This window comes from Beta vulgaris, chromosome 6, assembly GCF_026745355.1.
Source record: "Beta vulgaris subsp. vulgaris cultivar EL10 chromosome 6, EL10.2, whole genome shotgun sequence".
NCBI classification, from domain to species: domain Eukaryota; kingdom Viridiplantae; phylum Streptophyta; class Magnoliopsida; order Caryophyllales; family Amaranthaceae; genus Beta; species Beta vulgaris.
Window position 1 is genome coordinate 39,701,004 of NC_079207.1, and position 15,379 is coordinate 39,716,382.

Genomic DNA, 15,379 nt, shown 5'->3' on the forward strand with positions numbered 1-15,379 from the left:
GGGGGGGGGGTGCACACTTAGGATCCGCGGATCAAGGAAAGGGGTTTAAGTTAAGTTCTTATATTATTATTTTCCACTTTTAATGGAATTATTAAAGGAGATATATTCTTTGGTGTTAACGTGAATTTAATAATGGATTGATCTTATTTTTTGTTATCACTAGAATTGTGAAATAAAGCATGTTTATGAAAGTATGTGAATTATATATTTACAAGTTTACAAGTCTTGCACGTAATTGTACTCAGTATTTTAACTGACTTGTATTTCCTATATGATTTGGCTTTGCCCTACTTTCCTTACGGGGAGTAGTTTGCAGGTCTATTGATGATTCATGATGCATGGGAGGAACCTTTTGGGATCATTAGAATTGGATCACTATTTTAGTAGTCTCTAGACTTTTCATATTAGTATTGTGGTTTTTGGATAATAATATTATTTTTATAAATAAAGTTAGAAGTTTCCGCTGCATATTTTGTGTATCAAGTTATTGTATTGCCAAAATATATTTATATTTGGTGGTAGTACCCTTGAGTTTCTCCAAGTATTTTACGAAAGTATAAGTTTTTAAAGTGGAGAAATTTGGGGGTGTTATAATCCTGCCCTGATGAGAAAACTATTCCCTTAGCTAGCTATTACCTACAGGGAGATGCCCATTTCTTGTGGACTCAAGCTAAGAACAACCTCCTAATCAGCCTCGTTTTGGGTGGGAAACTTTAAAAAAGGCCTTAAGGGACAAATATTACCCTCCATACCTTAAGAAGCAGAAGACTCAGGAATTTATGATGTTAGAGTAAGGGACCCTGTCTGTTGAGGAGTAGTACCGCAAGTTCATTGAGCTGATGAGATTTTCCCCGGAAATTACCCCTACTGAGGAAGCTAAAGCCTCACGTTTCGAACTAGGACTTACCCTTGACCTGCAAGAAAGACTGGGGGGGAGATACATTCACCTCTTTAGATCATGTGTTTGGCAAAGCTGCTCACCTTTATGCCATAAGGAAGCGAGAGGAAGGGGGTAAGCAGGGTGAAAAACGGAAAGATAATTCAAATCCCGAGGTCCAGAAGTTTGAAAAGAAACATAATGGGAACCAAAACCACCAAAACCCTCAATGGAATTTCTGTAAGGGACCCAATAACAGCAACTCTAATCCCAACAACAATAACCGCAATAATAACACCAACAACCGCAGACCTGAGCGTGTGTATAGGTGTAGAAAGTACCCTAACAACCATCCCGGGAGAGACTGAGGGTAATAAGGTAGAGTGCCATGAATGCGGGAAATTGAGGCATAGAGCATATGAGTGTTACTCGAAGAATAAAGCTAACCCCAATGACCAAAAGAATGGGAATGGAAATGGAAATGGAAACGGGAAAGGAAATGAGGGAAGTGCTTACAGTGGGAATTCTAATTACTCCAAGCCTTCAACCAACACCAACAATCAGACATCTAGGAACCATGCACCAATTCCCAAGATAATAAGGGCAAGGGGAAGTTATATATGATAACGACTAGTGAAGAAGAGGCTCGTAGAAATGTCATCACAGGTACATTTTCTATCAACTCTACTACTATAAAGTATTGTTCGATTCTGGAGCATCATTGTCATTTATTTCCCATTCAACTGTTAGAACTTTAGCATTGATCGAGTCAGAGTCGATTTCTATGCCTATAGTTATTCCGTCTGGAGAGACTTTTAATTGCTTTAAGAGATTTCTACAATTGCCATTGAAAATAGGGGAGGGTTTCTTTCCTTCTTATATGATAGAGTTTGACTTATCGAACCTAGACGTCATTTTGGGGATGGCCATTGAGACCTGAAGATGTGCCAATAGTCCGAGAGTTCCAGGTTGTTTTTCCTGAAGAAATACCTGGTATGCCTCCAAGGAGAGATGTAGAGTTCACCGTTGACCTAGTACCTGGGACTGGACCGATTTCGAAAGCCCCATACCGAATGGCTCCAGCATAAATGAACGAGTTGAAAAACCAGTTGGAGGAACTACTCAACAAAGGATATATTAGACCTAGTATGTCATCATGGGGAGCTCCAGTCTTATTTGTGAAAAAGAAGGATGGTAGTTTGAGGTTATGTATAGACTATCGTGAGTTGAACAATGTCACTATGAAAAACAAATACCCATTACCTAGGATTGATGATTGTTTGACCAAGTTCAGGGTGCAGGGATGTTCTCCAAAATAGACTTAAGGTCAGGTTACCATCAATTGAGGATTGTTGATCATGATATACCTAAGACTGCCTTCAGGACTAGATATGGTCACTATGAGTTTACGGTCATGCCTTTTGGGTTAACTAATGCACCTGCAGTTTTCATGGACCTCATGAATAGGATTTTTCGACCCTACTTCGATAAATTTGTCGTTGTGTTCATAGACGATATAATGATCTATTCTAGAAGCAAGGAGGAACATGAGGGTCATTTGAGAGTCATTTTACAGACACTTAGGGACAACCAACTGTATGCGAAGTTTTCAAAGTGTGAATTTTGGTTGGAAAGAGTGTCATTTTTGGGTCATTTCGTCTCCAAGGAGGGTGTGTCAGTAGATCCTGCAAAGATCAAAGCCGTGAGTGAATGGCCTACTCCAAAGAATGTCACAAATATAAGAAGTTTCTTGGGTTTAGCAGGTTACTATAGGAGGTTTGTGAAAGAATTCTCCAAAATAGCAAAGCCCATGACCAACTTGATCAAGGAGGATTGTAGGTTTAACTGGAATGAGGAGAGTGAGAAAGCCTTCAAACGCTCAAGGAGAGGTTCCAGCACCTGTCCTAATCTTGCCTAACGGGAATGAGGGATATGATGTGTATAGTGATGCGTCCAACAATGGGTTGGGTTGTGTTCTTATGCAAAATGGGAAGGTCATAGCTTATGCATCCCGTCAGTTGAAGCCATACGAAGTCAATTACCCACACACGACCTAGAATTGGCCGCCATAGTATTTGCCCTAAAAATTTGGAGACATTAACTTTACGGGGTGACCTGTCGAATCTTCACTGATCACAAAAGCCTCAAATACATCTTTACCCAGAAAGACCTCAATATGAGACAGCGCAGATGGTTAGAGCTCATTAAGGACTATGACTTAGACACCCAGTACCATGAGGGTAAAGCAAACGTCATTACTGATGCGTTAAGTTGCAAGTCTAGCCATAGCTTGAATACCTTGGTTATTGCCGACAAACTTTGTGAGGAATTTTCTAAACTTCAGATAGAATTGGTTCATGAAGGGGAGGTAGAAAAAATGCTGAGTGCCCTAAGCATCGAGCCCAACTTTCTTGACGAAATAAGACAGAGTCAACCTGGGGATGTGAAACTTGAGCGAGTCAAAGCAAATCTTAAGGAGGGCAAAGCAGAGGGGTTTGCGATCTATGAAGATGAAAGTATACGATATAAGGGTAGGTGGTGTGTACCACAAAAGTGTGAAGGGTTGAAACAGAAGATAATGAGTGAGGGTCATAACACAACTTATTCTGTCCACCCAGGGGGAGATAAGTTATATAAGAAACTCAAGAAGATGTTCTAGTGGCCTGGGATGAAGATAGCTGAGTTTGTTTCCAAATGTCTAACGTGTCAGAAAGTCAAAAGTGAACACACGAGACCTCAAGGAAAGATTCATCCTCTAGACATTCCAACATGGAAATGGGATTCGATATCCATGGACTTCGTTGTAGCCTTACTTAGGAGTCGGGGAGGCAATAATACCATATGAGTAATAGTGGACAGACTAACCAAAACTGCGAGGTTCATACCTATGAAGGATACATGGAGTATGGAAGCCTTAGCCAAGGCTTATGTGAAAAATGTCATTCGATTGCATGGAGTACCCACGAGTATAGTATCAGATAGAGATTCGCGATTCCTTTCGAATTTCTGGAAAAAGGTCCAGGAAGCATTTGGTAGTGAGCTATTGATGAGTACAACCTTTCACCCAGCTACAGACGGTCAAACTGAAAGAACTATTAAGACCTTAGAGGACATGTTGCGAGCTTGTGCCTTAGAATACCAGGGATCATGGGAAGACCATTTGGACCTCATAGAATTCTCATACAACAATAGCTACCATGCTAGTACTAAAATGGGCCCATTCGAAGCACCGTATGGGAGGAAGTGTCATAGCCCTTTGTGTTGGAACGACATTAGTGAGACCATGATGTTAGGACCTGAGATGATTCAGGAGACAGTGGATCAGGTGCGACTCATTCAAGAAAAGATTAAGGTTGCACAAGACCATATGAGATTCTCCAATGAAAAAGTATTGCTTAAGGTGTCTCCAATGAAAGGAGTGATGCGATTCGGGAAAAAGGGGAAGCTAAGCCCTAAATTCGTAGGACCATGTGAGATTTTGGCGAGAGTAGGCAAAGTCGCTTATCGCTTGGAATTGCCCAACGACTTAAAAAGGGTTCATAACGTATTTCACGTATCCCAACTCCGGAGATACGTACCTGATGAGTCACATGTCCTTGAACATGAAAACGTCGAGTTAGATGAAACCTTGTCCTATGAGGAGAAACCTGTCCAGATCCTAGACCGCAAGGTGCGTAGTACGAGGAATAAGGACGTCAGAATTGTCAAGGTGTTGTGGAGAAATCAAAATATCGAGGAAGCCACCTGGGAAGCCGAAGTTGCGATGCGTCTGAAGTACCCTGAGCTTTTTCAAGAGGTAGGTGAGTTACGGGGACGTAACTTTTCTTTTAAGGGGGGAAGAATGCGATAGAATTTCGCGCTTTCACCCTAAAATATGTTAATTATGTTAGTTATGTGTAATTATGGCTTGCCTGACGTGCGAAAGTTAGAAAACGCTTGTGAAATATTGGGACTTAGAAGTGCAAAAGATCGTCGTTAAAACTGGCTACCTCAAAGTTTCGGGACGAAACTTCCTTTAAGGGGGGAAGCTTGTAATACTCCGTATTTTTGGAGTTAATTCTTTATATATAATAAAATATAAAAAATATAATTAAAATATATTTTAGTATTATTTACAAAAAAAAAATAGAATAATAAGAATATAGTTTGTTTTAGTTAATTTCGGAATTTAAAAGATCGAACCGAATCCTATTAGACCTAAATATGCCACACTATAAATAGAGAGAATAAGAATAAGAAAAGAACAATAATTCAGAAACCCTAACTCTCTCTCTCAGCCGTCACTCCCAAATTCTCTCTCTCTCTCAGATTCTCACTCCTCTCCCTCACCGTTCTCTCTCCTCTCTATCCTTCTTTTTCGTCGCCTTCGACGAAGTGGTGTGCGAGCAGCGGTGTGCTCGAGTGTGTGTGTGTGCGTGGTCGTTTGAAGCGGACCGACAAAGGTGGGGTTGTGCGAGCGTCGGAAGAAGGTTGATGATTTGCGTGAAAGGAGGGTGCCAAGTCGAGGGGTTTGTGAAAGCGTCGGACTGTGCGACGAGTGCGTGGTGTGTGCGAACGAGCGTAAAGCCGAGGGTTGTGCGACAAGTGTGTGGTGTGTGCGAGTTGAGCGTAGTTCGTGGCTCGAGGGTGTTGTGCGAATGCCGTGTGCGAGGCTTCGCGTGGTTCGGGTGTTCACGTGGTTGTGAGGGAGCTCGTTCGAGCGACTAGGTTCATGCGAGTGGGGGGTCGAGCGCGAGTGCTGCCGGAGGAGGAGTCGCGGTTGCCGGCGTAGACCAGCCGTCGTTCGTGGTTGCCGGTGGTTCCGGTCCCAATTTCATAAGCGGAATGTTTAGTTAATATAGCGAAAATTCTCCGTTACAAGGTACATACGCATACCAGTTTAGTTGCAAGTACTAGTATCATGATTAGGTTGTGATTTATTCTTTGAGAACCTAGAATCATGATAGAGAACATTTTTATTATTGAGATTGTTTGGTATCATGTTTATGATTGGAAATCGATATGTGGCATTGAAATGCGTGATTCTATCGTATTATGAACATGAGCATTGTATTCATATTAATCTGATCCATAGTGTAACAAGAGTTTACAAGAGAAAAGATTTGAGTATTGTAACTAAGAGAACATGTTAAAGGATTCTATGCTATTGTGATATGAATGGACAGTATTAAGAATGAACTATGGCAATAAGCTTGTAGTTGGACTCCTTACAAGTGATGAACAATGAGGGGAGTGTGGGACTTGTTCTACACTCCTACGCAGGCCTACTGTGACGACAGTAGTGTCCTTATAAATTGATAACTCAAGTAGGCGGAAGGTTCCGTACGATGTTGGGGGTATGTATACCAAGGTGATGGGTGTGAGACAGAACGAAAGCGTATTTGCATTTCATCTAATAAACCAAGTTGTCTATTAAAGATTAAGTAGCCCGTATGATTCTAGTAAGATGACGGTGCCTGTTCGTTGCCAACTAAATAAAGAGTAAAGGATGTAATGTATTGTAGTATCATGCTTAGGATTGTTCACTATTGCATTGTTTATGTTTATATGCATTCAATGGTTCATTATGTACTCAGCATAGCTAATTGTGTGTTATTATGTGTTTGTTGACCTGTGATGAAACATTGATGCTACAATGGGGAGAAGACTAGGTGTACTGGTGTTGCTGCATGATATCGAGCATACGGGGGATTTGTCATTAGTATTTGAATTTTCAAAGCATTTTAATTAAGTACTATAAGATTACTATGATTTACGAATTGATTTGTGGTTTGAATAAAAGGGGCGTTGATTATTCCCGAGTTGTAGTTACATTTTTATTTCCGCTGCATTTCACTTTTCGAGACAATGATTTGAGTTAACGTTCTTTCTTATTAAGCCTTGCGTTTCATCGTGGCGGTAACACTCCCAAAGTCGATGCGACGTAGCCGTAGACGTGTATGGATTTTGGGGGTGTTGCAGGGAGGGTAACAGGTGAATATTAAGAAACCTTAGAGTTCTTGGTGAAAAAACCTTTTTTTTTTTTACCAAACTACCTTTTAAATTTCAATTTTTTGGGAGAAACTACCTTATAATAAAAATCAGTTTTTTTTCACTAAATGCCCCCGAGTTTTAGGTTTGTTCACGAGGTACCCTCGTAGTTTTGAAAATACACAGAGTACCCCTCGGTTTCACAATAATACATCCACGTGCCCTTGGTGACTAACTGTAACGCCCCGATATCAGAAATACCTTTTCAATATAAAACATAGAGAATTACCAAAGCATTATCGCCAGTGTGATAACATATCGGCTTATTCAGAATTTTATAGCGGAAAACATATAACTAAATTTCACACTATAATATAATAAATAAATAAGTAAATAAGTACTTGAAATGAAACACTCTGCAAATGTCTACTCAAATCAAACTTATTATAATATGTTCCTACTAAGGTAGTAATTATAATAATAGATTATATAAGCTCTCCATTCTCAGATTCCCAATGATGCAACATCTGCGAACCTGTAGATGTCAATGCTCTAAAGAGTCTGCTCACCAAAATGGGTCATCACAGGATCAATAAGGCAAAGCCATGATCAACAAAATAGTTTTAACTTCCTTAAATCCTTAAAATAATTTCATTGACTTTCAAAATAGTCAACCTTCTTTAAATAAATAAATCCTTTCAAACTAAATTATGTTTACATATAAATATATAAATACTAAAATATATTTATAAAATTCATAAAATTACGGGGAATTACACTAACGACAGTTAACGCTGTTAGTTTTAACCCTTATTAGACCCTAATCAACCCTAACTAACCTAACTAAACCCTAACATCTAACCCTATCCCAACCTTAAACTCGAATTTCAAACCCTAAACCTAACCTTACTATAACCCAACCACCACCCCTCCGCCACCCCATCCCTACAGCCGCCACCCCTCCCCACCCCCCAATGCAGCCCCCTCTCCCACCCCACCCATGTAGCGCGCACCCCACCCCCACCCCTCCCCCACCCTCCGCAACCCCACAACAGCCCTGCAACATCCCGATAATTCTCTCTTTTGAAATTTAACTATGTCAAGAAATTCCGTCCACTGAACTTTCTTGCACTAACCCAAATTCACACAAAAACCAATCAAAAATTTTGAGGATTTCAACTTTTTACCTCTTTTCGTGGGAATTTTAATTTCCTTTTCTACTTCTTCCTCGTCCTTGATTTCGTCTTCCAATTGCTTGGAAGAAAGTTCCAATTCCAGCGAATTTTCCTTGCATGCAGAGGATGCTTGACTTGAGACCTCTATTTCATTCTCGCTTTCATCATATTCCACAAAGAGGAGACAGATTCTCCTGTGGAAGAGTAATACTTTCAGTGCTTGAACGCTTTGGTGCTAAGGAGATTAAGGTTTTTTTTTTAGGAGAGAGAGTAGATGAGAAGTTTCGGATGTGATGGGATTTTGAGAGTGAATAGTAGGCGCAAGTAATGATGGGATGGAGGGAAGTGTTTATGAAGGAGGCTTTTATGCGTATGAGAAGAAGGTACATTTAATGTGGTGCTTTTCCTTTTTCTTAGACATTCAATTTTTCAAATGGGCATGCATTTAAACATTTCGAACCAATGTAACGTATGAAATGTGAATAAGAAAATGGAAATTCGGAAAAATAAAGAGAGAAGAAAAATAAATCAAAAATTATGAGAAAAAAAAAAGAAAAAAAGAATGAAGAATATTTGAACTCATGCTTATGATACCTTCTAACTAAGTTGTACAAAACTGTATTATTCTCAAAGTACTAGTGAGGACACTAAGGGGAATATTATGAGACTAATGTGAGTTCTCAACCTTAACTAAGGTGTATAAATAAAATTCATGAAAATTGCAGGACACACTTAGTAATGAATATTACTTAGGGAGATAAATATAAAGGCATTTTCATATTATTCTGATCATCCCTAGTTCCAAGCGAATCTTTTCAAATCTATCTCTAGAAAGAGGTTTGGTCAAGATATCTGCAATTTAGTTCTCAGTAGGACAAAACTCTATTTTTACAAGACCTTTTTCAACTTAGTCCTTCAAGAAATGATGTCTGATACGAATATGCTTGAACCTAAAATGATGTACTGGATTCTTGGAGATACATATTGCACTAGTGTTATCATAGAAAATAGGAACACACTTATATTTAATGCCAAAATCACGTACCTGTTGTTTGATCCACAATACCTGGGAATAACAAGCAGCTGCTGCTACATACTCCGCCCCAGCTGTTGAGAGTGCAACAATGTTTTGTTTATTTGAACTCCAAGAAACTAAGCTTGTTCCTAGGAACTCAGCAATTCCAGAAGTGCTTTTGCCATTTACTAAGTCCCCAGCATAGTCAGCATCAGAGTAGCTAACTAGATCAAACGTGTCACGTCGAGGATAGAACAAACAGAGAACGTCACTTCCTTTCAAATACCTAAGAATTCTTTTGACTGCCGTCAAATGAGATTCTTTTGGATTTGACTGGAATCTAGCACACAATCCAACACTAAACGAAATGTCAACAATTAGATAAAGTAAAGATCCAATCATACCTCTGTATTTTCCGATTTACAACTTTACCACTTTGATCCTCATCCAACATTGTTCCTGTTCCTATAGGAGTATGGTTGGTCTTTGCTTGTTCAAGTCCATACTTCTTCAAGAGTTCGTTCACATATTTTTGCTGATGGATCATTGTTCCTCTTTCAGTTTGCTTGATTTGCAAACCAAGAAAGAAGTTCAATTCTTCCATCATGCTCAACTCATATTCACTACTCATTAGATCAGAAAATTCCTTGTAAATAGATTCGTTAGTAGCACCAAATATTATGTCATCTACATAAATCTGTACTACTAGAATGTCTGTTCCTTTAACTCGAAGGAACAAGGTCCTATCAACTTTACCTCTTATAAACTCATGTGAAAGTAAGAATTTTGAAAGTCTTCATACCAAGATCTAGGAGCTTATTTCAGCCTATAAAGAGCTTTATCAAGCTTATAGACTTGGTTTGGAAGATCAGAATTTTCAAATTCGGGTGGTTGTTCCACATAGACGTCTTCCATTAAATATCCATTCAAGAAAACACATTTAACGTCCATTTGGTACGACCTAAACCCCCATAAATGCAACAAATGCAATCAAAATTCTAATAGCTTCTATTCTAGCAACAGGAGCAAAGGTTTCATCGAAATCAATACCTTCTTGTTGATTATATCCTTAGCCACAAGTCTGGCTTTGTTCCTTATGACTGTTTCATGCTCATCTAGTTTTTTCCTAAAGACCCATTTCAGCCCAAATACCTTTTGGTTCTTAGGCTTGGTCTCAAGATGCCAGACTGTAACACCCTCGCCGACCCGAACCCTTCTTCATTCGATAAATCTCGGGTTTTGGGGGCAAAAAAAATCCATAAGGGTTCGACTCGACGGGTGGTGCTACCACCGCACTTATCTCCTTGGAAATAAATGCAAGGCTAAGTTACAAACGAAGTAAACTCAAATTCATTAATCCTTACGACCAAGTGAATCGTTCATTAAACATTACTAATTAATTAAGTGTTTCAAAGTTCCAGCGGAAGCTAATCATATGCTAAGTGGAAGAAAACTCTAAATGACCTCGCTTTTGTTCCCCCGATCGATCACCCACCTGCACAAATACATTGAAAAGAAACAAGACAGACAAGCTCCTAAAAATCAGAAAAACTGAGTAATTCCAACTCCATCCCGTAAAATACTTAAGTTTGAAAATACTTTGTAAAATAGTAAATTAATAGTTTTGGAAGTCATAACACATATCCACATATATATACACTGAATAATCATATCATTAATTCAATTAATCCAGTTATTCAAGGAGAGGAAAAACAACGCCAGTAAGCCAGGGTCATTCCCCTGTAACCACTTACTTCAACATAGTGGGCCAGAGCAAACCCCTGTAACCACCTACTTGTAGGCCGGGGCGAACCCCTGTAACCACCTACAGATATCATAATGGCCATAATAACAGAGTCCCTAGTGTGCACACCCCTTCTACTTGGATCACAACAGGATAGAAGGAAGACAGTAACAGAATAATCAGCATAGTAACCAAAGAATCTGTAGGGGCCGCTAAACCACTCATATAGGGTAATATGTTCATCATTTCCCTCCGATATTTCACTTTACGTGATTAACATCTTTTTATTCACGTCATCACATAAATCACGTACACATTTACGTCATGTTGTTCAATTCAATGTGAACATATTCAATCCATTATGAACTCAATCCATCATAGCGATTTCAATAAATCATTTCATATTCACAATCATCACTTGAGTTTATTCATCACTTCAGATGCATAATCATTTCATTATCACAAGTTCTTACCAATTCCAACTTTCATAAAAATCTCAATATTAATAACAATAATAATATTCATGATAATCATAATGATATATAGTAATAATAATAGCAATAATAATAATAATAATAATAATAATAATAATAATAACAATAATAATGATAATAATGATCATAATAATATAATAATAGTCATAACATTATTAAGTAACATTAACCGATTTTAATAACGTTATAATAAACATATTTGTCATATCGTATATCGTCTAAGGTCATGATTCATAATCAAATCCATAGTCGTTATCCATTTTGTCATTCGTATTCATAATCCGCATTAAGTCGATAATCCATAATTATAGTCCATACTTATAAATTTATAAGCACATAATAATCACGTAATCAATTCGTTTTATGCTAACGGGATCTATGTTTAGATGAACATCGGAGATTACCTCAAGACGCGTGCCCAAAGTTAAATTCACGAACGTATTAGTAATCCTGGTATTCCTCGTTTACGAAATCGGAGTCTACAATAAATATTAACGAGATATAAGTTAGTTCCTAAATAACCCCTTTTTATGAATATAAAATATATGATTTAAATAATCCAAATTACCTTAAAGAAATTCTTAATGATCTCTAAGAGGGTTCATAAATCAAAGTTTACGGTTTTCAAATTATTTTGGAAATCGTTTTAATAAGTACTCACAGAAATTACTTAAACAATTATTTTAAATATAGAAAACTAACATTATTATACTCGTTATTTCATTTTAGAATTTTAAGAAACATTATCAAGTTTTATCAAAGACTAAGTTAACTAAAAGACTAACTTAATTAAGTAGGCTAGTTTAGAAAGTTTATGGATTCTAGTTAAAAAGATGAAAAAAAACCAAATAAAACAAGTAAAACTTAATATAACAAAAGAAAGGAAAAGGAGTTTTTAAAAGTTTCAGTTTCTCAAACATGAGAAACGAAACATAGGGGAGGCGAAAGGAGGGGGGCGAAACAGGGGAGAGGCGAAGGAGGAAGGTGGTGCTGGGGTCGGTGGCGCAACGGAAAATCTTAGGCGCCGCGAAAAAAAAGGGTGGCTGGTGGGGCTGCAGGGGCGCAGCAGGGGCCGCAAATAAGGGCCGGGTTCGAGGGCGGGATTCAGGTGGTCGGGTGGTCGAAGGTGTTTTCCGGCGGAGAAAGAAAACAGAGGAGTTGCAATTGGTGGGTTGAAATTTCCAAATTTTTAATTTCAAAAACCAAAATCAGAATTTTAGGAAGAAGAGAAAGGATTGAAGCAAACCTTTTGAGTCTTTTTGCTTGAGAAAATTGATGAGAGTGAATCAGTATATATAGGGGGGAATTTTCGGTCATACATCCAATGGTGGATGAGTGAGTTTTGTTTTTGAAATTTTTTTTTCCCCCTAATTCCATTATTTCTGACAAAGTTGATATTTTAGTGTTGCAAGATTTCTTGGGTTGAGTGTTGAATTGGACGAAGAAGAAGGGAGATGAAGGTGCTGAGTTTTTTTTTCTTGGTTGTTGAGCCTTGAATCAGTCAAAGGAGGAGGAGGGAGGATGAAGATCATCTTTCCTCTTTTTGTTTTGTTTTAATTTTATTTTCCTTTTTTTTTCCTTTTGGCTAAAAGGTAAATGGGTAAGGACTTGACATTTGGGCTTTGTAATGCTAATTTGAATGGACAATTTGAATGGACATTTAGTATAAGGATGCTCATAACAAATGTAAAAAGTTTAATTAACTAGAAATAATGAAATGAATAATAAAACAAGTAAATGATTTATTTTAAACTTTGTTATATAAATCAAAACTAAATGAAATCATTATTTTAATAAACATAGTTATCAAATAAAATCGCATTATCATAAAATAAATTTTGAGTGAAAATAATATTAAGCCTTAATAAATAATAATTTCTGAAAATTCGGGGTATTACATCTACTCCTCCTTAAAAACAAAGTTCGTCCTCGAACTTTAAAGTTAGATATTTAATATTAACGAAACATTAGTTCTGCGCTTTGTGAGTATTACATTCGGTCCCCCTTAAGAAGTTTCGTCCCCGAAACTCGATAATCGTACCTCAGAAAAGAGTTCAGGATAACACTTTCTCATTCCGTCTTCTGTTTTCCACGTTGCTTCCTCGGTTTGATGATTAGACCATAAAACCTTAACTAACTTTATTGCCTTGTTTCGGGTATTTCTCGTTTTGGAATCAAGGATTCTAACAGGACGTTCTTCAAAAGTATGGGTCTCATCTAGTTCAATGGTTTCAGGTTGAATAACATGGGAGGGGTCAGAGATGTATTTACGAAGTTGAGACACATGAAAAACATTATGAACCTTGGCTAATTCTGTAGGTAAGGCTAACCTATAAGCCACTTGTCCAATTCTTTCCAATATCTCATAGGGTCCAATATAACAAGGACTTAGCTTTCCTTTCCTACCGAACCTCATTACTCCCTTGGTTGGTGAAACTTTCAGCAACACTTTCTCTCCAACTACAAATTCCAATCTCGTCTCCTTTGATCGGCATACGATTTTTGTCGATCTTAAGCTGCTTTCATACGCTCTTGAATCAACTTCACCTTGTTGGTAGTCTCTTCTATCATTTCCGGTCCTAAATTCAACGATTCGTTCACATCGTTCCAACATATAGGACTCCTACATTTCCGTCCATACAATACCTCATAAGGTGCCATTCCTATGCTCGAGTGATAGTGTTGTACGAAAACTTAATGTACATCAAATGATCATCCCAATATCCTTCGAAATCCATCACGCATGCTCTCAACATATCCTCCAAGGTCTGAATGGTTCTCTCTGTTTGACCGTCTGTTGCTGGGTGAAAAGTTGTGCTGGATTTCAATAGTGTACCCATGGTTGTCTAGAGCTGTTTCCAGAACTTAGATAAGAATCTCAAGTCTCTATCCGAAACGATGTCCTTCGGAACACCATGTAGCCTAACAACCTCATTAAAATAAGCATCAGCCAATTGTTTTAACGACCAAGTATCCTTCATCGCTACGGATCTTGCCGTCTTGGTCGAACGATCCACTATTACCCATATTGCATTCTTTTCTGACCTCGTATTCGGTAATCCCATGATGAAATCCATTGAGATAGATTCCCATTTCCATCCTGGCACTTCCAACGGTTGTAATTTTCCTCCAGGCTTCATATATTGTATTTTCACCTTTTGGGCAGGTTAAACATTTTGACACGAAGTCGGCTACTTCTTGCTTCATTCTAGGCCACCAAAAGTGCTTCTTCAAATCCTTATAAAGCTTATCTCCTCCTGGATGTATAGAATACGGCGAGCTATGGGCTTCCCTTAGGATTCTCGTTTTGAGTTCCTCGTCTTGTGGTACACACAATCTTCGTTTATACTTCGCAACGCCATTGTCATCAATCTCGAACTCTGGTGCTTGACCGTTTTCTTTTCTCTCTCTTAACTTGCTCAACCACATATCTGCAGCTTGTTTCTCCTAAATCTCCTCAAATATGTCCGGTCCAACAGTAAGAGCATTCAATTGAGCATTCACATAACCGGGTTCAACTATTTACAAACTCAATCTCTTGATCTCCTCACACAAATCATTTGCCAAAATCAAAACGTTTAGCGAATGAGCACTCTTTCTACTCAACGCGCCATCTACTTTGTTCGCTTTTCCTTCTTGATACACTATCTTCAAATCATAATCGTTTATAAGCTAATGTCTTTGTCTCATATTCAACTCCTTTTGCGTATACAGATACTTCAAACGCTTGTGATTTGTATAGACTTTACACTGCACTCCATACAAGTTATATCTCCATATTTTCAGTGCAAACACGATTGCTCCTAACTCCAAGATATGGGTAGGGTGATTTTGCTCATGCGGTTTGAGCTGTCTCGACGCATAGGCTACTACTTTGCCATGTTGCATCAAAACACACCCAAAACCTTTCTTCGAGGCCTCACTATAAACTTCAAATCCTTCCACTCCAGATGGTAATGTCAATACCAGGGATGTTTAAGTCTTTTCTTCAACTCTTGAAATGCTTCCTCACACTTATCATCCCAATGAAATTTTGTTGTTTTCTTCATCAGGTTAGTGAGAGGTAGGGCCGTTCTCGAAAAATCTTTCACGGAATCTTCGGTA

The 15,379-nt window shown here is 38.2% G+C and overlaps 2 protein-coding genes across 2 annotated transcripts; both read right to left on the minus strand.

Annotated features, from left to right (window-relative positions):
* Positions 1–8,929: 8,929 nt before the first annotated feature.
* On the minus strand, positions 8,930–9,491 carry LOC125498658 (secreted RxLR effector protein 161-like). Its single transcript, XM_048646910.1, has 2 exons — positions 9,442–9,491; positions 8,930–9,395 (listed from the first exon to the last, which is right to left on the minus strand). The coding sequence occupies exons 1-2, from the start codon at positions 9,489–9,491 to the stop codon at positions 8,930–8,932; spliced, it is 516 nt and encodes a 171-aa protein (XP_048502867.1).
* Positions 9,492–13,280: 3,789 nt separating this feature from the next.
* Positions 13,281–13,889, minus strand: LOC130591820 (uncharacterized). Its single transcript, XM_057395753.1, has one exon. The coding sequence runs from the start codon at positions 13,887–13,889 to the stop codon at positions 13,281–13,283; it is 609 nt and encodes a 202-aa protein (XP_057251736.1).
* Between the last annotated feature and the right edge of the window lie 1,490 nt (positions 13,890–15,379).

Excerpts from the sequence above, each read along its gene's own strand:
- LOC125498658 (XM_048646910.1), bottom strand. The coding sequence starts at position 9,491 with ATGTTGGATGAGGATCAAAGTGGTAAAGTTGTAAATCGGAAAATACAG. Across the intron at positions 9,396-9,441 it reads GTAAATCGGAAAATACAGAG|TGTTGGATTGTGTGCTAGAT; the intron begins GTATGATTGGAT and ends CATTTCGTTTAG.
- LOC130591820 (XM_057395753.1), bottom strand. The coding sequence starts at position 13,889 with ATGTTGGAACGATGTGAACGAATCGTTGAATTTAGGACCGGAAATGAT.